General features: G+C 40.4%; 1 protein-coding gene across 1 annotated transcript; it reads right to left on the reverse strand.

Annotated features, from left to right (window-relative positions):
• Positions 1-5,912: 5,912 nt before the first annotated feature.
• On the reverse strand, positions 5,913-23,798 carry LOC306972844 (gamma-aminobutyric acid type B receptor subunit 2-like; the record flags this gene model as incomplete). The annotated part of the gene is made up of 17 exons (XM_079569551.1): positions 5,913-6,073; positions 6,152-6,417; positions 9,869-10,078; positions 11,678-11,788; positions 11,878-11,997; positions 14,054-14,152; positions 15,134-15,266; positions 16,005-16,155; positions 16,216-16,296; positions 16,365-16,425; positions 17,748-17,966; positions 19,410-19,595; positions 19,672-19,737; positions 19,837-19,938; positions 21,484-21,654; positions 21,722-21,859; positions 23,565-23,798. The coding sequence occupies 17 exons, from the start codon at positions 23,796-23,798 to the stop codon at positions 5,971-5,973; spliced, it is 2,451 nt and encodes an 816-aa protein (XP_079425677.1). The 3' UTR covers positions 5,913-5,970.
• Between the last annotated feature and the right edge of the window lie 3,481 nt (positions 23,799-27,279).

The following is a 27,279-nucleotide window of genomic DNA, read 5'->3' on the forward strand; positions in this document are numbered from 1 at the left end:
ATCCATACATCCTCCTCTTCTTCCTTTTGTGTGTGTGCTGTGTGTGTGCTGTGTGTGTGTGTGTGCTGTGTGTGTGCTGTGTGTGCCCGTGCATGCCTGCCTGTGTGCGTGTGTGGGTGTGCGTTGTGTGGTCTGGTGGCCTTGTCGTTGTTTCCATTGCCGCTGTTGTCACCATTGCATCACTGTTGTTTTAGCAAACAATCATTAATAATAATAGTAATAATAATAATAAAAATAGAAAAATAAAAAAATAAAAAGTTGAAATCGAAAGTTGATTACATCTGGTTTTTGCGTGTGTAAATGTATGTATATGTGTGTATTGTGTGTATATGTGTGTAAATGTATGTATATGTATGTATATGTGTGTATATGTGTATGTGTATGTATGTGTATATGTAATTGTTGTTGTTTTTTGTTGTTGTTGTTTTTTACATCGGTTAGGCCATCTAGTTTGTAAGTTTTTCTTCAAGAATGGGGTTGGAGTTAATAAGATTTTTTTTCTTCATCCAACTCCTGTTCTTCTTTTCATGGAATGTATTGTTTGTTTGTTTTTTGTTGGATTGTTGCTTTATTTTAGGTTGCATTACCTTGAAAAAAGAATAAATAAAATGAAATGAAAAGTAAAGTTTCTGCTCCTCGTTTCCATGAGTGATCTCAAAAGTGAACTCGTGGTCTCATGACGTGCTCCCGATAGAGTGAAAGCAGCTGTTTTTTTTAAAGTGTGCGGGGTCGGGTCGGCAAACCGAGAGGCTTTTCTCCGCAGGTGTGTCGGGTCAGACGGAGGGAAAGCACAGAGTTAATTCTGTTTGAATGATGTCTGACGGGAAGTGAAGCAGGATCTGAGGAGTTTCACTCAGAGACACTTCTCAAACCGCTTTCATCATCTGTCGACTGAAGATGATCCAGTTCTACATTTAGATTTGGTTAGAGCCGCTCTGTGTTCGCTCGGTCTAAATGTGAGAATGTTTCCTGAATGTTGAAATAAATGTATTTTTAAAGACTTTTCTGCTCGTTTCTTGGAGCCCTGAACCGAGCACTTTTTCTCCAGCTTTACCCCAATCCAAAAGCTTCTGGAAAAAAGGTGTGAAAATAGCGACAAAACTGAGACGAAAACAAGGATGAAAATGTGGAAAAAGTGAGAAAAAACTGACGAAAAAGTGACAAAAAATGGACAAAAATTTGACAAAAAAGTGAGAAAAATTTGGATGAAAAATGGAGGAAAAAATTGACAAAAAAGTGATGAGAATTTGACAAAAAAATGTGAATAATTTGACGGAAAAGTGATAAAAAATGGACAAAAAAGTGAGAATAATTTGACGAAAAAATGACCCAAAAAGTAAAAAAAAATTGACGAAAAAGTGACAAAAAATTGACAAAAAATTGACGAAAAATTAAGAAAAAAATGACAAAAAAGTGTTGAGAATTTGACGAAAAAATTCGAATAATTTGACGGAAAAGTGACAAAAAATGGAGAAAAAATGGACAAAAAAGTGAGAAAAATTTGACGAAAAAATGTGAATAATTTGACGACAAAATGACCAAAAAAGTCAAAAAAAAGTGACGAAAAAGTGACAAAAATTTGACAAAAATTTGACAAAAAATTGACAAAAAATTAAGAAAAAATTGACAAAAAAGTGATGAGAATTTGACCAAATTTTTTTTATAATTTGACGGAAAAGTGATAAAAAATGGACAAAAATTTGACAAAAAGTAAGAAAAATTGACGAAAAATTGACGAAAAAATGGACAAAAAAGTGAGAATAATTTGACGAAAAAATGACCAAAAAAGTCAAAAAAAGTGACGAAAAAGTGACAAAAATTTGACAAAAAATTGACAAAAAATTAAGAAAAAATTGACAAAAAAGTGATGAGAATTTGACCAAAAAATGACCAAACAAAATCGAAAAAATTGACTAAAAACTGACACAAAAGTCAGGAAAATTTGACAATAATGAGATGACTGCCCAACAAAAAAGTAATGAAAAATAATCTGATAATGTGAGGAAAAAGATCAATTTAGTTTTGTAGGTCTTAGCTTTCAAATGAGGCGTTACTCTGGCCTACAGGATTTGGGTAAAGCTGAACTGGAGAAAATGCTCTCGGTTCAGGCGGGAGTTCAGAGGTATCTGAGTCCCGGTTCAGACCTGATGGGGCTCTGGTCGGTGCCTGTGGGGCCCGTGTGAACCCGTCCCCTCCTCGCGCCTCAGTGACGCCTCAGTGACGCCTCAGTGACGCCTCAGTGACGCCTCAGCGACGCCTCACGCTCCCGCAGACCTGAGGCCTCTGTTGTTCTGCTGGACAGAGGACAGTGAACTGTGACGCACGGGACCCGGGTTACACAACTCACACGTCAGGCTCATTCTGGGGCCTCTGAACCCTGACCTGGTCCCTCACAGGATCCCACCGCGGGACACAGGGTCTGCACTCAGGACCTTTAAACCGTGTCATCACCAGGACTTCTTCTTCTTCTTCTGGACGTCTGGAATCTCAGAAGTCAAGGTTAGAGGGAACGCTTTACACCAAAGTGAACCCCAAAATGATGATGAACTTGAACTGTACTCACTATATCAGATCATTTGAAGGATGTTTAATTATTACCAAAAACAAGGTAGGATTAAAGCTTGTACATCAGGGGTAGGCAACGTCAGGCCCGGGGGCCAAATCCGGCCCTCCAGCACAGAAGCTCTGGCCCTCAAGGTGATTTTGAGAAACATTATGGCACAAATCAGAAAGTACTTTAACATTTTTAAGGTTAAATGGGAGAAATACTGTCAATACACCCAATATGGTCATATCATGCAGAACTCTGGCATTTGTAGAAAGTGCACTGGAAAGAAATGACAGAAACCTACTTGAATTAAGAGATTGAATCTAAAGTTTGAGTAGATTTGGTCTGGCCTTAGATCAGATAAAACATCTTATCACCAATGGAACAAGTCATTATTCTCTTAACAGATTATATTGTATAATTTCAAGTGAAAAACAAATCTTTTTAAAAGTAAAAGTTAATTTGTCTTATTTCAAAGGGTTTTATGCTTGTTCCATTGGCATCAGCATTTGTATCTTTATCTTAGATTAGTCCAAACAGACTCAAATTCAACATAAAGAACCTTTCTTTATTCAAGCAATTTTAAGTCATTTATCTCATTTAAGATGGTATTTTTATCCAGTGTAGTGCTTTACTTTGGCCTAAAACGGGCGGCTTCGGCCCTCGGTTTTTCTACAATTAAAAAAATTGGCCTGTTGTACATCCTCAACTCCAGCCCAGTCCAGATGATGACTGTGAAAACCTTCTCTATGTGTAATGCTCTATTTGTCACTAATATTGAACGGAAACAATATTGTGGATTTTCCTTTTGGATATTTATATATTGCCAGTGAACATCCAAGAAATGTTTGAGAAAAGAGAAAGTCAGTATAATCTGAAAGGAACAGATATCTTTAACAAGCCCAGGTTCAACTCTAAAGCAATGGAACGAACTGTTACAGTGACAGGAATCAGTTTATGGAATAAACTCCAGAAAGAAGTGAAAAAGTCAGAAACTCTCCTGGAGTTTAAAAAACACATAAAAGCCACAATGTTAAAAAAGTATGAAGTACTTGGACATGAATAATGTGGGATATTTGATTTGAACAAACATGAATATGACGGTTTGTTTCTTTTTGACCATTTGTAAACATTCAAGAATACGAAGGTTCTGTATTTTATATATTGAAAAACTGAATATAGAATATAAAACATCTGTTAATACTGTGAATATACATATGTATATACATAAGACTGTAAATATATGTATGTAGACATACCACAACAATGTGAAGTGTAAAGTGTGAAGTAACAAAAGGGGCAGATATTATAAGACTTGTTCTTCTCCTCTGCTCCGTTTCATTCATACTGTGTTGGCTTGGCGGTTTTATTGTGATTGTGAACATCACTTTTGAATGAAATAAATAAATAAAATGAAATGAAATGAAATATTTATTTCTTATAAAAAGACAAAGCTCATGGATCATCGTCTTTACTCTTACAGTCTTTTAACAATCAACTGTTTGTGGTCAATGTGTCCATTAAAGGAACATTATGCAACTTTTTATGCAAAAAAAAAAACTGTTTGGAAGGTTTTCACTGATGGAGCCTCTACTACAAAAAACTACAAGGCCAAATATGCACAAATATTAACTTAAAACGTGCAACTTTAACCACAAAAAGTAATAAAAAATAATAATAACAAAACAGTTCATTGCTTCACAGTGTTACATTTGTACATTTGGCTTTGACACGAGGAGTGTTTTAAGGCGAGACTCTGCAGTGAAAATGGAAAAAGATAAATATAGAAATATCAAGTGGAAAATTACTGATGGAAATATGAGAAAAAAATGTTTTGCACGTTTTCTGTCAATTTATGCTTGACAGAAAAAGTCTAAAAAATGGATCAGATCAAGTTTAAATGTAGGTTTTGTTTTGTTACAAAGGGTTTATTTTCAACATTGCGTTTGGTTTTTGAATAAAACATTTTTTCCTGTTCAAAGCTCAGGACGTTTTAGTTTTGGTTCTGATTTTGAATTTTGCATCAGGCCAGGGTTTAACCCCTTAACTCCCACCTGAACCGAGCACATTTTCTCCAGTTTGGCTTTACCCCAATCCAAAAGCTTCTGGAAAAAAGCTGTGGAAATAGTGACAAAACTGAGACGAAAACAATGATGGAAATGTGACAAAAAAGTGAGAAAACATTGACAAAAAAGTGACGAAAAATTGATGAAAAAGTGGCAAAAATGTCACAAGAAATCGACAAAATATTGACCAAAAAATGACAAAAATGTGACAAAAAATGACACAAAAAAATTACAAAAATTCGACAAAATTCGACAAAAATGTGATACAAATTTGACAAAAAAATGACAGAAATGTGACCAAAAAATGACAAAAAAAAGACAAAAATTTGATAAAAAATTGACAAAAAAATGACTAAAAAGTGACAAAAATTAGTTGAATACCCAACAAAAAAAATGATGGAAAAAAAAAAATCGGATGACGTGAGGAAAAAGATCCTCTCGGTTCAGGCGGGAGTTAAGAGGTTAAACTTAGGGTTTTATTTTGTTGATTGATTTGTTTTTGCACAAGATATTTATTAGTGAGAACATTGGTCAAATTTCACCTTGATTTGTGAGGTTCAAAATTCAATGATTCAGGCTGGATTTGGCCACGGCTTCAGAAACTGTACCTTTCTATATTTTTTTTGCAGATTCTTGTCTCTTGCTTCTCTGCCTTCCTCATTTTTGCCTCTTCTGAACCTCTTAACTCCCGCCTGAACCGAGAGGATCTTTTTCCTCACGTCATCACATTTTTTTTTGGGGTATTCAACTCATTTTCATCACATTTTTGTCACATTTTTGTAATTTTTTTTGTCATTTTGTGTCATTTTTTTGGTCATTTTTTGACATTTTTTTGTCATTTTTTGTCAATTTTTTGTAATTTTTTCGTCAATTTTTCGTCAATTTTTTGTCATTTTTTGTAATTTTTTTTGTCACATTTTTGTCATTTTTTTGTCATTTTTTTTCACATTTTTGACATTTTTTGTCATATTTTTGTATTTTTTTCGTCAATTTTTTATCACATTTTTGTAATTTTTTTTGTAATTTTTTGTCTGTTTTTTGTTATTTTTTCGTAATTTTTTCATCAAATTTTTGTCACTTTTTCGTCACTTTTTTGCCAATGTTTTCTCACTTTTTTGTCACATTTCCATCCTTGTTTTCGTCTCAGTTTTGTTGCTATTTTCACAGCTTTTTCCCAGAAGCTTTTGGATTGGGGTAAAGCCAAACTGGGGAAAATGTGCTCGGTTCAGGCGGGAGTTAAGGGGTTAAACAAAGAATGTAAACATAACAAAAGTCCATTTCTCCGAGAGTCTGTTCAGCCGAGGCAGAAGAACAGCCACGGCTCGTCGCTCTGCCCCGGGGCGGCTGTGGGCGGGGTCAGTGGAGGGAGGAGTGGGTGGAGCTGGGGCTGACTCCTCCCACCGCCGGCAGGTACGAGTGATGGAGGATCGGCAGCTGCATCGAGACTCTCCGGTGGACGCTGCAAACAGAGCGCAGGGGGGTTAGAGTGGTTCCTCTGCTCCTCGTCTGCTCCTCAGCTCCTCCTCGTCAGACTCACTGCTCGGGGTCGTTGACGTCCTCCTCCTCCTCTGCTCCGCCCTCCTCGCTGTAGACCTGGGCCTCGTGAGTCCACACTGGTCGTCCTCCGCGTGGCGTCGGGGGGGTGAAGAGCTCTCTGCGGAGGTGGTCCAGCTCCTGCTCCAGGTGCAGACTCCTCATTCTGAGCTGTCGGTTCAGACGCCTCTGCTCCTGCTCCTCCTCCTCCTCCTCCTCAGTCTGTACGGGCCACTTCAGGTCGACGCCCTCTGTCTGCGGCACAAAGAACTACAAACACGGCGGCGTTAGTGAAACTACAAACACAGGCTGCGTCTATGTCCTAACACTAGCTCCTGATCCTTAACCTCGTACCACCCGCCTGAACCAAATGCATTCTGTCCTCTTTGGCCATTATATAGGCCTGTAAAACACCTCATTTGAAAGCTAAGACCCACAAAACGGATCTTTTTCCTCGAGTTGTTGCTGTGTTGTGTCACCTTTTGTATGTTTTTTCTTTCTTTCTTTTTTTTTTTCAATCCAATCCACTTTATTTATATTCCATTTAAACAACAAAACGTTTCCAAAGTGCTGCACACACAATAAAATTAATAACACCAAAACAATACAAATGACCTCAACCGATATATGAGTGTAAAACAATAAATATGAATAAAACAGTTTTCCATTTTCGTTGAATTTTTGTTGAATTTTTGTTGAATTTTTGTTGAGTTTTTGTCACATTTTTGTTGAATTTTTGTCATTTTTTGTTGAGTTTTTGTCACATTTTTGTGTTGAGTTTTTGTCATTTTTTTGTTGAATTTTTGTCATTTTTTGTTGAATTTTTGTCACATTTTTTTGAGTTTTTGTCACATTTTTGTTGAGTTTTTGTCACATTTTTGTTGAGTTTTTGTCACATTTTTGTGTTGAGTTTTTGTCACTTTTTGTTGACTTTTTGTCATTTTTTTGTTGAATTTTTGCCACATTTTTGTTGAATTTTTGTCACATATTTGTTGAATTTTTGTCATTTTTTGTTGAGTTTTTGTCACATTTTTGTTGAATTTTTGTCATTTTTTTGTTGAATTTTTGTCATTTTTTTGTTGAATTTTTGTCATTTTTTTTGTTGAATTTTTGTCATTTTTTGTTGAGTTTTTGTCACATTTTTGTTGAATTTTTGTCACATTTTTGTTGAATTTTTGTTGAATTTTTGTTGAATTTTTTGTCACTTTTTTGTTGATTTTTTGTCACTTTTTTGTTGAATTTTTGTCACATTTTTGTTGAATTTTTGTCACATTTTTGTGTTGAGTTTTTGTCATTTTTTGTTGAATTTTTGTCATTTTTTTTGTTGAATTTTTGTCATTTTTTGTTGAGTTTTTGTCACATTTTTGTTGAATTTTTGTCACATTTTTGTTGAATTTTTGTTGAATTTTTGTTGAATTTTTGTTAAATTTTTGTTGAATTTTTGTTGAATTTTTGTTGAATTTTTGTTGAATTTTTTTTCACATTTTTGTCACATTTTTTTTTAAATTTTTTTGTCACTTTTTTGTTGAATTTTTGTCACATTTTTGTTGAATTTTTGTCACATTTTTTTTTTACATTTTTTGTCACTTTTTTGTTGATTTTTTGTCACATTTTTGTTGAATTTTTGTCACATTTTTGTTGAGTTTTTGTCACATTTTTGTTGAATTTTTGTCACATTTTTGTTGAATTTTTGTTGAATTTTTGTTGAATTTTTGTTGAATTTTTGTTGAATTTTTGTTGAATTTTTTTTCACATTTTTGTCACATATTTTTTTAAATTTTTTTGTCACTTTTTTGTTGAATTTTTGTCACATTTTTGTTGAATTTTTGTCACATTTTTTTTTTACATTTTTTGTCACTTTTTTGTTGATTTTTTGTCACATTTTTGTTGAATTTTTGTCACATTTTTGTTGAGTTTTTGTCACATTTTTGTTGAATTTTTGTCACATTTTTGTTGAATTTTTGTTGAATTTTTGTTGAATTTTTGTTGAATTTTTGTTGAATTTTTTTTCACATTTTTGTCACATTTTTTTTTAAATTTTTTTGTCACTTTTTTGTTGAATTTTTGTCACATTTTTGTTGAATTTTTGTCACATTTTTTTTTTTACATTTTTTGTCACTTTTTTGTTGATTTTTTGTCACATTTTTGTTGAATTTTTGTCACATTTTTTTTTACATTTTTTGTCACATTTTTGTTGAATTTTTGTCATTTTTTGTTGAGTTTTTGTCACATTTTTGTGTTGAGTTTTTGTCATTTTTTTGTTGAATTTTTGTCATTTTTTGTTGAATTTTTGTCACATTTTTTTGAGTTTTTGTCACATTTTTGTTGAGTTTTTGTCACATTTTTGTTGAGTTTTTGTCACATTTTTGTGTTGAGTTTTTGTCACTTTTTGTTGACTTTTTGTCATTTTTTTGTTGAATTTTTGCCACATTTTTGTTGAATTTTTGTCACATATTTGTTGAATTTTTGTCATTTTTTGTTGAGTTTTTGTCACATTTTTGTTGAATTTTTGTCACATATTTGTTGAATTTTTGTCATTTTTTTGTTGAATTTTTGTCATTTTTTTTGTTGAATTTTTGTCATTTTTTGTTGAGTTTTTGTCACATTTTTGTTGAATTTTTGTCACATTTTTGTTGAATTTTTGTTGAATTTTTGTTGAATTTTTTGTCACTTTTTTGTTGATTTTTTGTCACTTTTTTGTTGAATTTTTGTCACATTTTTGTTGAATTTTTGTCACATTTTTGTGTTGAGTTTTTGTCATTTTTTGTTGAATTTTTGTCATTTTTTTTGTTGAATTTTTGTCATTTTTTGTTGAGTTTTTGTCACATTTTTGTTGAATTTTTGTCACATTTTTGTTGAATTTTTGTTGAATTTTTGTTGAATTTTTGTTAAATTTTTGTTGAATTTTTGTTGAATTTTTGTTGAATTTTTTTTCACATTTTTGTCACATTTTTTTTTAAATTTTTTTGTCACTTTTTTGTTGAATTTTTGTCACATTTTTGTTGAATTTTTGTCACATTTTTTTTTTACATTTTTTGTCACTTTTTTGTTGATTTTTTGTCACATTTTTGTTGAATTTTTGTCACATTTTTGTTGAGTTTTTGTCACATTTTTGTTGAATTTTTGTCACATTTTTGTTGAATTTTTGTTGAATTTTTGTTGAATTTTTGTTGAATTTTTGTTGAATTTTTTTTCACATTTTTGTCACATTTTTTTTTAAATTTTTTTGTCACTTTTTTGTTGAATTTTTGTCACATTTTTGTTGAATTTTTGTCACATTTTTTTTTTTACATTTTTTGTCACTTTTTTGTTGATTTTTTGTCACATTTTTGTTGAATTTTTGTCACATTTTTTTTTACATTTTTTGTCACTTTTTTGTTGAATTTTTGCCACATTTTTGTTGAGTTTTTGTTGAATTTTTGTTGAATTTTTGTTGAAATTTTTTTCACATTTTTGACGATTTTTTGTCACATTTTTGACGATTTTTTGTCACATTTTTTTGTTGATTTTTTCTCACATTTTTGTTGCGTTTACATCCTTGTTTTCTTCTAATTTTTTGTGGCTGTTTTGGTGCTTTTGTCCCATGAAGCTTTTTGATTGGGGTAAAGCCAAACTGGAGAAAATGGGATCCGTTCAGGTGGGAGTTAAGAGGTTAAACGTCCCACTGAGGGGAACCTATTGTACATGTTTTTTAGTGAGAGCTAACCGGCATTTATCTCACCTTGGGTCCGAACGCCGAGGCCAGCACCGCGAGGCCTCCGCTCAGAACGAAGCCGCTGATCAGGCTGAAGCGCAGCAAAGCATCATGGGAAGTGTAGGCCAGGACCCCGAGAGCGCTGAACACACTCAGGGCCGAGAGTCCGGACTTCAGACAGACCCCGACCAGACCGGCGCTCGGACCGAGACTCCAGACCACGAACAGACCCAGGCCCTGAGAGCGGACAGAGGGTGAGTCCTGGATCAGACCCAGGCCTCAGACGGGACAGAGGGTGAGTCCTGGATCAGACCCAGGCCCTAAGAGCGGACAGAGGGTCAGTCCTGGATCAGACCCAGACCTCAGACGGGACAGAGGGTGAGTCCTGGATCAGACCCAGGCCCTAAGAGTGGACAGAGGGTGAGTCCTGGATCAGACCAGGCCCTAAGAGTGGACAGAGGGTGAGTCCTGGATCAGACCCAGGCTCTAAGAGTGGACAGAGGGTGAGTCCTGGATCAGACCCAGGGCTCAGACGGGACAGAGGGTGAGTCCTGGATCAGACCCAGGCCCTAAGAGTGGACAGAGGGTGAGTCCTGGATCAGACCCAGGCCCTAAGAGCGGACAGAGGGTGAGTCCTGGATCAGACCCAGACCCTGAGAGCGGACAGAGGGTGAGTCCTGGATCAGACCCAGGCCCTAAGAGAGGACAGAGGGTCAGTCCTGGATCAGACCCAGGCCCTAAGAGAGGACAGAGGGTGAGTCCTGGATCAGACCCAGGCCCTAAGAGCGGACAGAGGGTGAGTCCTGGATCAGACCCAGGCCCTAAGAGCGGACAGAGGGTCAGTCCTGGATCAGACCCAGGCCCTGAGAGCGGACAGAGGGTCAGTCCTGGATCAGACCCAGGCCTCAGACGGGACAGAGGGTCAGTCCTGGATCAGACCCAGGTCCTAAGAGCGGACAGAGGGTCAGTCCTGGATCAGACCAGGCCCTAAGAGCGGACAGAGGGTCAGTCCTGGATCAGACCCAGGCCTCAGATGGGACAGAGGGTCAGTCCTGGATCAGACCCAGGCCCTGAGAGCGGACAGAGGGTCAGTCCTGGATCAGACCCAGACCCTAAGAGCGGACAGAGGGTGAGTCCTGGATCAGACCCAGGCCCTAAGAGCGGACAGAGGTGAGTCCTGGATCAGACCCAGACCCTAAGAGCGGACAGAGGGTGAGTCCGGGATCAGACCCAGGCCTCAGACGGGACAGAGGGTCAGTCCTGGATCAGACCCAGGCCCTAAGAGTGGACAGAGGGTGAGTCCTGGATCAGACCCAGACCTGAGACGGGACAGAGGGTCAGTCCTGGATCAGACCCAGGCCTCAGACGGGACAGAGGGTGAGTCCTGGATCAGACCCAGGCCCTAAGAGTGGACAGAGGGTCAGTCCTGGATCAGACCCAGGCCTCAGACGGGACAGAGGGTGAGTCCTGGATCAGACCCAGGCCCTAAGAGTGGACAGAGGGTGAGTCCTGGATCAGACCCAGGCCCTAAGAGTCGACAGAGGGTCAGTCCTGGATCAGACCCAGGCCTCAGAGTGGACAGAGGGTGAGTCCTGGATCAGACCCAGGCCCTAAGAGTGGACAGAGGGTGAGTCCTGGATCAGACCCAGGCCCTAAGAGTGGACAAAGGGTGAGTCCTGGATCAGACCCAGGCCCTAAGAGTGGACAGAGGGTGAGTCCTGGATCAGACCCAGGCCCTAAGAGTGGACAGAGGGTGAGTCCTGGATCAGACCCAGGCCTCAGACGGGACAGAGGGTGAGTCCTGGATACGATCAGGCTGTAGTGTGTGTGTCTCACCAGCAGAGGGCCCTTGTACCCACAGACCGCAGTGACCCAGAGCTCCGAGTACCCACAGCTGCAGCGAGGAGTGACCCACTGCACCAACACGTCCTCACCAGAGCGATCGGGCTGGAAACACCAAATGTCCGTCAACGCCACACATCGAAACGTCCTGGATCCGAGACCAGGTTTATCACAGATCCAGAGGAAACACTGACCTGCGGCGGGTCCACAGCCTCCACCCGCACGAGAGGGTCCAGCGCCGTCCAGGAGGATAAAACGAACACATCCAGAGCCAAGAGCCAGAGGAGCAGACGGCCGGGCGTCTGCAGGTGACTCTGAGGGAGAGAAACACCACCGTCAACACTCATTCACGGGCACATGGGGGAGGCGGTGGATGTGGGAGTCGAGCAGGGACGGACTGGGACTGAAAAACAGCCCTGGACTCGGACCAGCCTGGCCCAAATTAGCGTAATTGTGACACTTCCACAAATATATATTTTAACCTGTAACCACCCGCCTCAACCAAATGCATTCTGTCCTCTTTTGGCTCATTGAAAGCTAAGACCCACAAAACTGACCTTTTTCCTCGCGCTGTTGCTGCGTTGTGTCACCGTTTGTATGTTTTTTTGTTTTGTTTTTTGTCACATTTTTGTTGAATTTTTGTCACATTTTTGTTGAGTTTTTGTCACATTTTTGTCACATTTTAGTTGAGTTTTTGTAATTTTTTTGTTGAATTTTTGTCACATTTTTGTCACATTTTTGTCACATTTTTGTTGAATTTTTGTCACATTTTTGTTGAGTTTTTGTCACATTTTTGTCACATTTTAGTTGAGTTTTTGCTAAATTTTTGTTGAGTTTTTGTCACATTTTTGTTGAGTTTTTGTCACATTTTTGTCACATTTTAGTTGAGTTTTTGCTAAATTTTTGTTGGGTTTTTGTCACTCTTTGGTTGAGTTTTTGTAATTTTTTTGTTGAGTTTTTGTCACATTTTAGTCACATTTTAGTTGAATTTTTGCTAAATTTTTGTTGAGTTTTTGTCACATTTTTGTTGAATTTTTGTCACTCTTTGGTTGAGTTTTTGTAATTTTTTTATCACATTTTTGTCACATTTTTGTCACTTTTTTGTTGAGTTTTTGTAATTTTTTTGTTGTTGAGTTTTTGTTACATTTTTATCACATTTTTGTCACATTTTTATCACATTTTTGTCACATTTTGGTTGAATTTTTGTTGAATTTTAGTCACATTTTAGTTGAGTTTTTGCTAAATTTTTGTTGAGTTTTTGTCACTCTTTGGTTGAGCTTTTTGTCTAATTTTTGTTGAATTTTTCATTTCATTCATTTTCATTTTTTGTCGTGTTTTTTTGTCCGTGTTTTTCTCATGTTTTCATCCTCTGTTTCTCGCTTTTTGATGCTTTTCTTTTTAGCTTTTAGATTTGGGTAAAGCTCGGTTGAGGCCGGACTGGTGACCCCCGAGCCAGTGGCCCTTCTGTGCTCTTCCAGAATGGACATATGGCCAGTCCGCCCCTGGAGTAGAGGGAGCACCTCGGGGAGGCGGTGGATGTGGGAGTAGAGGGGGCACCTTGGGGAGGCGGTGGATACGGGAGTAGAGGGAGCACCTTGGGGAGGCGGTGGATGTGGGAGTAGAGGGAGCACCTTGGGGAGGCGGTGGATGTGGGAGTAGAGGGAGCACCCTGGGAGGCAGTGGATGTGGGAGTAGAGGGAGCACCATGGGGAGGCGGTGGATGTGGGAGTAGAGGGAGCACCTTGGGGAGGCGGTGGATGTGGGAGTAGAGGGGGCACCTTGGGGAGGCGGTGGATACGGGAGTAGAGGGAGCACCTTGGGGAGGCGGTGGATGTGGGAGTAGAGGGAGCACCTTGGGGAGGCGGTGGATGTGGGAGTAGAGGGAGCACCTTGGGGAGGCGGTGGATGTGGGAGTAGAGGGAGCACCATGGGGAGGCGGTGGATGTGGGAGTAGAGGGAGCACCATGGGGAGGCGGTGGATGTGGGAGTAGAGGGAGCACCTTGGGGAGGCGGTGGATGTGGGAGTAGAGGGAGCACCTTGGGGAGGCGGTGGATGTGGGAGTAGAGGGAGCACCTTGGGGAGGCGGTGGATGTGGGAGTAGACGGAGCACCTTGGGGAGGCGGTGGATGTGGGAGCAGAGGGAGCACCTTGGGGAGGCGGTGGATGTGGGAGTAGAGGGAGCACCTTGGGGAGGCGGTGGATGCGGGAGTAGAGGGAGCACCTTGGGGAGGCGGTGGATGTGGGAGTAGAGGGAGCACCTTGGGGAGGCGGTGGATGTGGGAGTAGAGGGAGCACCTTGGGGAGGCGGTGGATGCGGGAGTAGAGGGAGCACCTTGGGGAGGCGGTGGATGTGGGAGTAGAGGGAGCACCTTGGGGAGGCGGTGGATGTGGGAGTAGAGGGTCCAGGCCTCAGTGAAGAACCCCGAGAACAGCAGAGAGTGACCGACACTCAGAGTCCAGACCTGGACCTGGAACAGAACACAGGAATAAACCAGGACACTGTGGGGCTGGGTGCCGTTCATTTCCCCCCTTTAACCTCTTAACTCCCACCTGAACCGAGAGCATTTTCTCCAGTTCAGCTTTACCCAAATCCTGTAGGCCAGTGTAACACCTCATTTGAAAGCTGAGATCTACAAAACTCATCTAAATGGATCTTTTTCCCTCACGTCATCAGATTTTATTCCATCTTTTTGTAACTTTTTTGTCAATTTTGTAATTTTTTGTCACGTTTTTGTCAATTCTTTTTAATCATTTTTTGTTAATTTTTTTGTCAATTTTTTGTCCTTTTTTGTCCTTTTTTTGTTAAATCTTGTTAAATGTTGTTAAATTTTGTGTCATTTCTTTGTCAATTTTTTGTCATTTTTTTTAATTAATTTTTTGTCAATTTTTGTCATTTTTTTAAATTAATTTTTTGTCAATTTTTGTCATTTTTGATAATTTTTTTGTCAATTTTTTGTCAATATTTTGTCATTTTTTATCAATTTTTTATCAATCTTTTGTCATTTTTTGGTAATTTTTTTGGTAATTTTTTTGTCATTTTTTTTGTTTTTGTTTTTTGTAATTTTTATGTCAGTTTTTTGTCATTTTTTGTCAATTTTTTATATTTTTTTGTCATTTTTTTGTCAATTTTTGTCAAATATTTTGTCAAATATTTTGTCATTTTTTGATTATTGTTTTGTCAATTTGTTCGTATTTTTTTGTCATTTTTTTTGTCATTTTGTGTAAATTTTTTTGTCATTTTTTGTCACATTTTTTCGTAATTTTTTTGTCACATCTTCATCATTGTTTTCGTCTCAGTTCTTTCGTTATTTTCACACCTTTTTTCCAGAAGCTTTTGGATTGGGGTAAAGCCAAACTGGAGAAAATGTGCTCGGTTCAGGTGGGAGTTACGGGGTTTAACAATACTTGGTTTTCGATACTGTTTCTTTATCGGGATGTGGTGAACTTACGGAGCAGAGCGCGGTCCGAGTCTGGTCCGGGACAGAGACCTGGTCTAGACCGGAAACCAGGACCGAGGCGCAGCAGAGGAGCACCCCCACGGAGAGCAGCTCCTCCTGGGACACACACCTCCAGAGCCTCCGCCTGAACCCCACAAGCACCAGAGTAAAACACTCATACGCCATAATCGAACGGGAGAAGAAACCTTTTATTGTGAGTCACATGACCAAAACGCCGCCCGGTTTAGGGGGGCGGGAGGGTTCAGAGATAGACAAAGGTAAATGTAAGTAATTTTTTGTCAACTTTTTGTATTTTTTGTCATTTTTTGTCCATTTTTGTTTATTTTTTGTAATTTTTTGTCACATTTTAGTCAATTTTTTTAGTAATTTTTTTGTAATTTTTTGTCTATTTTTTGTCATATTTTAGTCCATTTTTTGGTAATTTTTTTGTCACATTTTTAGTAATTTTTTTGTAATTTTTTGTCAATTTTTTGTCACATTTTAGTCAATTTTATTGTCATTTTTTGGTAATATTTTGGTAATTTTTTGTCTTTTTTTGTCAATTTTCTGTCATTTTTTGTCAATTTTTTGTACTTTTTTGTCAATTTTTTGTCAATTTTTTGTCAATTTTTAGTCAATTTTTGGGTGATTTTTTGGTGATTTTTTGTCAATTTTTTGGTAATTTTTTGTCAATTTTTTGTCTTTTTTGTAATTTTTTGTCAATTTTTTGTCAATTTGTTGTCACATTTTTGTCAAATCTTTGGTAATTTTTTGTAATTTTTTTTAATTTTTTTGTCAATTTTTTTTTGTTTTTTTGTTCATTTTTTGTCCATTTTTTGTCATTTTTGTCACATTTTTCAGAATTTCCGGCACTCTCTGGTACCTTCGAGCGCGAGCGACGAGGCTGAGGCCGAGCAGGCTGAGGCTGGAGACGGCGGTGAGGCAGGATGCGGTTGCCGTGACGACGTACAGCGTCAGAGTCACGTGACGCAGCTGCGACCTCACCGCGGTCCGGTCTCGGGGGGGACGGCCTCCTGCAGACAGAGCTTTGTAATAACGGGGCTGTGCTGAGGTTAAGTGAGGTAAAGTCTGACCTTTGAACTTGAGCAGGTGCAGGTCGAGGGTCAGATTCCCATCACCGGTGTGGAACTCCCCGACCAACACTCTGCTGCTGCCTGAGGGATTATAATCAATAAGAAGAAGAAGAAACAGACATTTTCAGAGTTAAAACTGCAGAGAGAACCTTGTAACTGGATCAGCTCGAGCGTGGCCGCTCGCTCGGCCCCGCGGAACCTCACCGGGCCCTGAGACACAGACCGGCTTTAGTCCTGGTCATGTTAAAGGCCCTGTTATTGCAAACAATGAAAGATCTGGTCCTGGTTCAGTCCTGGTCTGGTCCTAGTTCAGTCCTGGTCTGGCCCTGGTTCAGTCCTGGTTCAGTCCTGGTCTGGTCCTGGTCTGGTCCTGGTCTGGTCCTGGTTCAGTCCTGGTCTGGTCCTGGTCTGGTCCTGGTCTGGTCCTGGTTCAGTCCTGGTTCAGTCCTGGTCTGGTCCTGGTCTGGTCCTGGTCTGGTCCTGGTCTGGTCCTGGTCTGGTCCTGGTCTGGTCCTGGTCTGGTCCTGGTTCAGTCCTGGTTCAGTCCTGGTCTGGTCCTGGTCTGGTCCTGGTCTGGCCCTGGTCTGGTCCTGGTTCAGTCCTGGTCTGGTCCTGGTCTGGTCCTGGTCTGGTCCTGGTCTTGGTCTAGTCCTGGTCTGGTCCTGGTTCAGTCCTGGTCTGGTCCTGGTCTGGTCCTGGTCTGGTCCTGGTCTGGTCCTGGTCTGGTCCTGGTCTGGTCCTGGTTCAGTCCTGGTTCAGTCCTGGTCTGGTCCTGGTCTGGTCCTGGTCTGGCCCTGGTCTGGTCCTGGTTCAGTCCTGGTCTGGTCCTGGTCTGGTCCTGGTCTGGTCCTGGTCTGGTCCTGGTCTGGTCCTGGTCTGGTCCTGGTCTGGTCCTGGTTCAGTCCTGGTTCAGCCCTGGTCTGGTCCTGGTCTGGTCCTGGTCTGGCCCTGGTCTGGTCCTGGTTCAGTCCTGGTCTGGTCCTGGTCTGGTCCTGGTCTGGTCCTGGTCTGGTCCTGGTCTGGTCCTGGTCTTGGTCTAGTCCTGGTCTGGTCCTGGTCTGGTCCTGGTTCAGTCCTGGTCTGGTCCTGGTCTGGTCCTGGTCTGGTCCTGTTTCAGTCCTGGTCTTGTCCTGGTCTGGTCCTGGTCTGGTCCTGGTCTTGGTCTAGTCCTGGTCTGGTCCTGGTCTGGTCCTGGTCTGGTCCTGGTCTTGGTCTAGTCCTGGTCTGGTCTTGGTCTAGTCCTGGTCTGGTCCTGGTCTGGTCCTGGTCTGGTCCTGGTCTTGGTCTGGTCCTGGTCTGGTCCTGGTCTGGTCCTGGTTTTCCTCACCGTGACGCCGGTGAAGCGCGTGGCCTTCAGCGCCTGCAGGAGTCCGTCAGAGCTGAGGTCTGGTCTGATCCTGTTTCAGTCCTGGTCTGGTCCTGGTCTGGTCCTGGTTCAGTCCTGGTCTGGTCCTGGTTCAGTCCTGGTCTGGTCCTGGTCTGGTCCTGTTTCAGTCCTGGTCTGGTCCTGGTCTGGTCCTGGTTTTGCTCACGGTGACGCCGGTGAAGCGCGTGGCCTTCAGCGCCTGCAGGAGTCCGTCCGAGCTGAGGTCTGGACTCTGAGGGACTTCACGAGGCTCCTCCTCCAGGACTCGGCCGAGGGCGAGGGCCGCGAGCCACACGGCGTCGTACACGAACCCGTGCAGCGGCGCCCCCTTCGGGCCGGAGGGGGAGAGACGGCGGAGGTACAGCTGCTCGTACTCCTCTGCAGTCTGGACACAAGAGACACGTCAGGAGAAACTCAGGAACACCAGGAACTTTCTGTTGAGCATCTGTCTGACGTAAAGGAAAAGACAAAGCAAGTTTTATTAGTGGGATACGACTATACCGGGTTTTTTTCTAGCAGTTGTAAACATTTTTTGTGCACCGAATAATAAAGCATTGGTGTCAATTTCATGAACTTGCAGGTGAGTTTTTTTTTTAGCATTTCTGTGACTCTTTGGGGGGTTTTGGGGGTGGTTAACCTCTTAACTCCCACCTGAACGGATCCCATTTTCTCCAGTTTGGCTTTACCCTAATCAAAAAGATTCTTGGGGAAAAAGCACCAAAACAGCCACAAAAAGTGAGAAGAAAACAAGGATGTAAACACAACAAAAAATGACAAAAACTGAACAAATATTTGACAAATATTCAACAAAAATGTGAGAAAAACTCAACCAACAAGTGACCAAAAATGTAAAAAAAAAATGTGAGAAAAACTCAACAAAAATGTGACAAAAAATTGAAAAATATGTGTGTTTTTTGGGGGGGAATTTTGGGGGTGGTTAACCTCTTAACTCCCACCTGAACGAAAACAAGGATGTAAACGCATCAAAAAAAGGACAAAAACGGAACAAATATTTGACCAAAACTCAACAAAAATGCGACAAAAATTTGAAAAAAATGTGACAAAAACTCAACAAAAATGCAACAAAAATTTGAAAAAAATGTGACAAAAACTTGAAAAAAATGTGACAAAAACTTAACAAAAAAGTGACAAAAATTCAACAAAAAAATGACAAAAAATCAACAAAATATGACAAAAAATCAACAAAATATGACAAAAAATCAACAAAATATGACAAAAAATCAACCAAAATGCGACAAAGATTTGAAAAAAAAATGTGACAAAGATGTGACAAAAAGTCAATCAACAAGTGACCAAAAGTAAAAATTAAAAACAAGTGAGAAAAACTCAACAAAAATGTGGCAAAAATGTGAAAATAATGTGACAAAAATGTGACAAAAATTAAACCAAAAAGTGTCAAAAATTCAACAAAAATATGACAAAAATTTGAAAATAATGTGACAAAAAGTCAACGAAAAAAGTTACAAAAACTCAACAAAAATGCGATTAAAATTTGAAAAAAAAATGTGACAAAGATGTGACAAAAAGTCAATCAACAAGTGACTAAAAATTTATAAAAAAATGTGAGAAAAACTCAACAAAAATGTGACAAAAATTTAAAAAAACATAAAAAGGTGAGACAACACAGCAACAACACGAGGAGAAACATCAATTTAGTTGGTCTTAGCTTTCAAATGAAGTGTTACACAGGCCTGTAGCCAAAGAGGGCAGCATGCGTTCGGTTTAGCCGGGTGGTAAGAGGTTAAGTCAAACCGTGACCTAAAATAAACAGACACTGAAGAACGGATGAACAAACGCTGGGACTGACCCTCCCGGAGACTCCCGGCCCCTGGTTCAGCCTCAGACCCTGGACCTGGAGGCGGATGGACCCCTCGGCCGCGGTCAGGAGACTCTGAGTGGAGCAGTGAGACTGAGTCCAGCCCAGAGTCCAGCCGCCGCGGGCCCCAAGCAGCAGCCACTGGACCCGGGGCCCGAACAGGTTCAGTCTGTAGGCCTGCCACAGGAAACCACAGGAAACTGAGCTCAAAGTGTAGCTGTGATTTTTAGCTGAAGGTGTTTGAGGAACTCACGCAGCAGAAGAGCTCGGAGGCAGAGTCTTCCTCAAACAGAGCGATGAAGATCCGAACGTCCTTGTCCTGGAGCAGAAGATCAGCTCAGGTTCAGGTCTAGATCCTGCTCAGGACTTGTTGTGCGGGTTTGAAGTTTACGAAGTTAACGGAGGAAACCTTGAGTACCTTGAGCTGTCGCAGGGCGGGGCAGGCGTCGTCTGAGAACCTGACAGAGGACAGGACCTGGACCTGCGCCTGGTCCAGCTGCAGTGAGAGGTCTCGGAGGGTCTGAGGACAGGAGCGTACTATGTAAAAAAAACAAGTTCCTCCAACCCTGCATTTGATGATGGGTCATATAAAGATGCAGTAGCCAAAACACTAGCTAATTTAAAGAATATTTAGAACTTGCTCAATGCCATTTATTGTTATAATAAATATAATAAATATAAATAATCGAATGATCCTGCACTGCAAAAAGTGCCCTCCTAAAAACAAGGGAAAAAATCTTAAAATAAGACATTTTGTTTTGTTTTAAGGAAACAGCTTTTTTTTCTTGCTAAGAATTCTTATTTCTAGAATATTTTTCTCATCATAAAACAAGAAAGAAACACTAAACTTAAGCAAATAAATAACTAGAATTAAGCAAAATGTCCTCAGAAAATTGAATAATTTAAGGAAAACATTCTTATTTAGTGAAAAATTTGTGGATTAAATTTAGAACATTTAAGCAAAATGTTCTTAATAAATACTAATATTTAAGGAAAGTATTGCCCGGAGACCCGTCTCCATGATGTGGAGCCAGGCTGATGGTCAGAATCACCTGCTGGAGGATTCACCTATTGTACATGTTTTTAGTGGTAGACACAGGGAGAACATGCTCCACACAGAAAGGCCCCGTCCTGGTGGGAATCGAACCCGGGACCTTCTAGCTGTGAAGTTGAGGCTCTAACCGCTGTGCCACCGAGCCGCCCACTATAAAGAATGGAATGTATTTTCTCTCTGTGAGAATCAGTTCTTACATTAAGAGTTGTTTTGATCTTAGTTTTTCTTAAAATAAGAAAAAATATTCTTTGTCTAAAACTGAAGAAGATTCAAAAAGTTTTTCTTTCTTGTTACAAGAATTTTTTTTTAGTCCATATATATATAATCCTAAATATCAATATTTTCAGCTAAAACCTTTTTTTTTACAGCTTCTCTATAACAAGCATCATGTAATGGAGGACCAGGGACGGAGCGCTCGGTGTCAGCCCAAAATTATCGGTTATCGGTTCAGTATCGGATGATTTAAACCAATATCTGATTTTTTTCTTTCTAGTTTTGACTCTGATAACTAATACCAGTGTTGGATCGGTGCATCCCTATAGTTTTTAGATGGTTATTTGGTATTTTTTGCAGTTTCACCACCTGACATTAGCAACTCATTTCAAATTAAATTGGCTTTTATGTGGACCCTTGCATTAGCGTTAGCATTTGTTAGCATGGGTAAACATTTTCTTTTAAAACAAATGAAGACTTTTATACTAAAATCATATTTTCCAATATTTACATCGGTTTTACCACCTGACACCAAAACTGTAGTACTTTTAGACCATATATAGTTGAGCTTGTTTTGATTTAATTGAAAGTAATAAAAATGTCTGAATCTTTTATTGGCGCCATGTGACTTTTGAGAGGAAAAAACGTCAATAGAGTTGAGCGAGTCCTAAATATCAATATTTTCAGCTAAAACTTTTTTTTTTTACAGCTTCTCTATAACAAGCATCATGTAATGGAGGGTGGGAGAACACTGCCCTGACACGGGGGTTTGTAAACTCAGAGTAACCCAGTCCAGACCTGAGAGATCCCGAAGGTCCGCTCCGAGACCAGCCCGACCCTGCTCCAGTCCAGGGTCTGCAGCAGCGTCACCAGCGCCCGGGTCAACGCCCAATCAGGCGGCACCGTGCTGACCGTGTGACCGGACCACTTCCTGTGAGAGCGCGGAGAGGGCGGGGCCAAGAACGACACCTGTGACGAGTCAGAGCGGAGCGAGTTAAAACCTCTTACCTGGGTTCAGTCTAAGCCCGGTTCGTACCTGGACCAGGTCTAGAGCCGGCAGCGCGGGGGAGAGGAGTGATGTCACCGAAGGACACGCCCCTCCCAGGATCAGCGCAGGCCCAGGCCCCGCCCACTTCAGCTCAAACAGAGACTGCAGCGTCCGAGACACGTCACACTGAAACATCAGAAGGAAAAGGATCTAAAACGCAGATTAAACCTTTTTTAAACTGCTACTACTACTACTACTACTACTACTAATACTACTACTACTACTACTACTACTACTACTACTACTACTACTACTAGAGGCCGTAAGCGCCACAGCAGGTGTCGTAGCATGTTGTGTTTTTTACTCATTAATCGTCCGTGAGAGTAAATACTAGAGGGATGTTGTTCATCACAATGGAGATCATTTCTTCACTCAAACTTGGCTGTAAATACTGTGTAAGTGGTGCTAGCCCACAGTTAGCTTTGCCCGTTAGCCTGTTAGCTTCTTCTTCTTCGTGATACTATTAGTGTGTATTGTGTCAGTCAAGTTGCAATTGTGGTTTTCTGTCCAGAGACACCAGGGGGATATAAAAGACCCTCCAATCCTCCCATTAACACTTGTATCACCCCCACAGGGACTACGGGAAGGATTTATTAAGGTAAACAAGTTACTTAACCCCTTAACTCCCACCTGAACCGAGCACATTTTCTCCAGTTTGGCTTTACCCCAATCCAAAAGCTTCTGGAAAAAAGCTGTGAAAATAGCAACAAAACTGAGAAGAAAACCATGATGGAAATGTGACAAAAAAGTGAGAAAACATTGGCAAAAATGTGACAAAAATGTGATGAAAAATGGATGAAAAAGAGGCAAAAATGTCACAAAAATGTCACAAGAAATTGACAAAAAATTGACGGAAAAATAACAAAAATGTGACAAAAAAATGACAAAAATGTGATAAAATGTGACAAAATGTGACATTAAAATGACAAAAATTTGATCAAAAAATTGACGAAAAAAAAAAGACAAAAAATTGACCAAAGATGACAAAATAATGAAAAAAAATGTGATAAAAAATTGATGAAAAAGTGGCAACAATGTCACAAAAATATCACAAGAAATTGACAAAAAATGTCAAAAAAATGACAAAAATGTCAAAAAAAATGACAAAAATGTCAAAAAAAAGACTAAAATGTCACAAAAAAATGACAAAATGTGATAAAAAATTTGACCAAAAAAAAACTAAAAATTGACAAAAAATGACAAAATAATGACAAAAATGTGATAAAAAATTGACAAAAAAATGACGAAAATTTGACAAAAAATGACAAAAAAATGTTACAAAAATGAGTTGAATACCCAACAAAAAAAAATGATGGAAAAAATAATCTGATGACATGAGGAAAAAGGTCCTCTCGGTTCAGGCGGGAGTTAAGAGGTTAAATGTCCTTCTGGAATAATCCAGATATGAAAATCAGCTGATAAACGTTTTACTGCAGTAAAAAGTTAGAGGCTTGTGTTCCAGAAGCTTGTGATGAGCGATACTTCATTTTTTGGAATCGATGCGATACCGATACTTTTGGGGTTATATCGATACTGGTCAAGCATTTCAATCAATATACATTTGTAAAACTGGTTATTTTATATTATTATTGACCTCTTAACCCCGACATGAATGAGTTTTGTAGGTCTTAGCTTTCAAATGAGGAGGCGTTGCACTGGCCTATAGGCTGTAAACTTGATGGATTTGGGTAAAGCTGGAGAGAATGTGCTCGGTTAAGGCGGGGTAAGAGGTTAAAACTGCTGCTATAGATAAAGCAGATATAGTTTGAGCTGAAGATGAAAGTGATAAACCCCCCCCACAGGAGGCCGGGAGGGCATCTGGCACAGTTACCCGGGTGTTCACGCTGTGCAGCTGCAGCTCGTGGTTCCTCAGGAGCTCCGGCTGCTCCTTCAGATCCTCCAGGGCCAGAGTCAGAGCCGGGACCAGGGCCAGAGTCCAGTCGTCCCGCCCCGAGTCCGCGCTGTCAGGCACCATCCACACCACGGGCACCGGGACGCGAACCTGCGACCGGACCGAGGCCACGACCAGGAGGAGGAGGAGGAGGAGCAGCGAGTGAGCGGCCATGGAGACGCTGAGGAGACGCTGAGGAGACGCTGAGGAGACACAGAGGGAGGAAAGTTGAGGCTAATCTGTTGAGGATCAGAGGATCAGGGCGGCACCAGCTGCTCCTGTCACCACCAACACAGGAGCTCATTAACCTCTATTCCATTATGGGAAAACAGGATATTTGTTATTTCCCCCAAACTGAAACCAAATAATAATCCCAAATATAACAACACATCTTTAATCTCTAACCTCGCCTCAACCGAGCGCATTTTCTCCAGTTCAGCTTCATCCAACTTTTCTGTCGTGTTTTTTTTGTCGCCGTTCTGTTGCTGCAGTGACTGTATTCTCTTGGTCGTTTCTGTCAAATCTGTTGGCCCTCTGGGGGCCCCTGCTGGCTTGGGGGCCCCAGGCAGCTGCCTGCCTTGCCTATTGCCTGGCCTGCCAGACAGCCGATCATTTCACGATTTCACCCACATCGGTCCAATCACGCACCGAGAGGCGGGACTTCATTCCCCCAAGACGCGGAAGCCGTCACCACACTCTACCAAAACAATAGAGATGGCGGCGCGGCGAGTGATACAATGTTTTCTTCTGCTCTTTTCTCTGTTTTAAATCATAAAAAAAAATTGCAATCCCTAAAACCGGAGCAAGAAACAGCGTCGGAAGCGTTCCCCGTAAATAAGGACGTTTTTGGAAAGGCTTCCTGCCGCTTGTTGCTGCGACGTATCTAGCATTGCTCTGATTGGTTGATGTCGTCTGTCAATCATGCCCACTGGGAAATCGTTGAGATCATTCGGCTCCCAGACTTTATGTCTTTGAAATATCTATGAAAAGCATGTAGTTTGGCAGGACAAGCAACCTTGCCTAGTGGCAAGCTACGCCTCTGCCCGGAGCCTGGACACTGGTGGTGGGAGAAGAGGAGACCCGGGGGAGAGGCTGGACGGAGAAAGGGGTGGAGGAGGGTCGTAGCACGGCCGGGAAACGCTGAGTGATTGCCCAGGAGGCTGAAGTAGGGGATCATGATCAGGTATTTGATCTCTATTTTGCATAATAACTATATTTCTCAAAATCCTCTTGACCGAGACCTATTCAGACTTTCAGAGAGGCTTCAGTCCAAGAGGATGAAATTTGCTACTTTAACAAGAAATAAAGTCAAATTTGGGATAAATGTGAAGAGTATTAATATTGAAGAATAATGATTAATATTGGGGAATTTTTTCCCCACAAATGACGCGTCTTTAAAACTAAGCCCACTGTAACCCACTGGAAGAATGAGCTTAACCTCTTACCACCCGCCTAAACCAAATGCCGTCTGTCCTCTTAGGCTATTATATAGGCCTGCGTAACACCTCATTTGAAAGCTAAGACCCACAAAACTGATCTGTTTGCTGTGTTGTGTCACCTTTTTTTAATGTTTTTTTTTGTTCAATTTTGGTCACATTTTTGTTGAGTTTTTATTTATTATTTGTTGAGTTTTTGTCACATTTTTGTTAAATTTTTGTCACTTTTTGGTTTAATTTTTGATTAATTTTTGTCACTCTTTGGTTGAATTTTTGTCACATTTTTATTGAATTTTTGATTAATTTTTGTCACATTTTTGTTGAATTTTTGATTAATTTTTGTCACATTTTTGTAGAATTTTTGATTAATTTTTGTCACTCTTTGGTTGAATTTTTGTCACATTTTTATTGAATTTTTGAGTAATTTTTGTTGAATTTTTGTCACATTTTTGTTGAATTTTTGTCACTTTTTGGTTGAGTTTTTGTCACTTTTTGGTTGAATTTTTGTTGAATTTTTGTCACATTTTTGTTGAATTTTTGATTAATTTTTGTTGAATTTTTGTCACATTTTTGTTGAATTTTTGTCACTTTTTGGTTGAGTTTTTGTCACTTTTTGGTTGAATTTTTGTTGAATTTTTGTCACATTTTTGTTGAATTTTTGATTAATTTGTGTCACATTTTTGTTGAATTTTTGATTAATTTTTGTTGAATTTTTGTCACATTTTTGTTGAATTTTTGTCACTTTTTGGTTGAGTTTTTGTCACATTTTTGTTGCGTTTTCATCCTTGTTTTCTTCTCATTTTTGTGGCTGTTTTGGTGCTTTTTTCCCCAAGAAGCTTTTTGATTAGGGTAAAGCCAAACTGAAGAAAATGGGATCCGTTCAGAGGTTAAACAAAACAAAAAATTATAAAATATTCTTCAAAGTTTTCGCTCAGATTTACTTTAATGATTTTTAAAATGCCCCTAACTGTTTTTGCTTTTTAAATATATATATTTTGCTACTGACTTATTGTATTTGTTCATTGCAATAAAATAAAAACAACGTCCCCAGACCCGGAAGTGAGCGCTGTGTTGTGCTGCTGTGTTAGCGTTAGCTCTGAACAGAAGTGAGACACTCTTTTCGCCTTAAAGCGGACAGAGCGCAGTGAAACATGTCAGAAGTGAAGCTGAAGGAGGAGCAGGAGCTGTGGGAGCCCGAGGAGGAGGAAAACAGGTGAGTTTAGAGCCAGGACAGGACTCTCTCAGATACAGAGGACTGTCCACAACAACACGAGGCCTTTGGGTCTTTATCAGGGACTTTATCACACACGGACTCCGCACAGACCGGGACCAGCTCCGTCTGAACCGCTGACGAACTGTTTCATCTCATCATCTCGAGCTGTTTTTCTTTTAACGTTTCATTTTGTTTAGTTCGTACATGGCGCATGCGCACTTCACTCCTCTTCCTTGCTTTACGGTATGTCGTAATGATAACTTTTCCCTGATTTGTTTTCCCCCATTATTATTATTATTACACGAATTTGTTGTCATCAATATACAAACTATAATGTTTTGATTTCCTGGGCGGAGTCATTGAACTTCTAGTTCTTTTACAGAAGGATCAAAGAGGACCCAGACTGTGGAGGTAAGAAAAGACATGTGTTTTATCTTTGTCTTTCTCAGTTTTTTTTTTTTGCTTTAAAGACTTGCTGTTTGGTGATCACAGGTTTATGTGTGTGTGTCTCTGCAGGTGTTCAGAGTCCTGCTCCCAGTCCGGTCCAGATTAAAGAGGAACCAAAGGAGATTCAAATCAAACAGGAGTCGATCCAAGTCATTGTCATTGGTAAGAGTGAGGAAGACGAGTCTCTGCTTCATGAACCAGTGAAAGAGGAGAACAGAGAGGACGGAGCAGAAGCAGAGAATTCCTCTGACACTGACGACTCTGCAGACTGGACTCCTTCAGCTGAAAGTCTCACTCCACAAACACACACTGAGCAGCTGCAGGAGGCGGCTCATGGGAACGATGAGAGTGAAGATGGAGGTTCAGAGAAACCACACAGATGCTCTCACTGTGGGAAAGGATTTTCAACTCGTTTCAATTTAAAGAGGCACGTACAGACTCACACAGGAGAGAAGCCCTTTGGATGTTCCGATTGTTCGAGTGCGTTTGCACTGAGGAGTGACCTCACGAGACACATACGGTGTCACACTGGAGAGAAACCATTCAGGTGTTCAGACTG

Source organism: Gobius niger (genome assembly GCF_951799975.1).
Source record: "Gobius niger genome assembly, chromosome: 13".
NCBI lineage: Eukaryota > Metazoa > Chordata > Actinopteri > Gobiiformes > Gobiidae > Gobius > Gobius niger.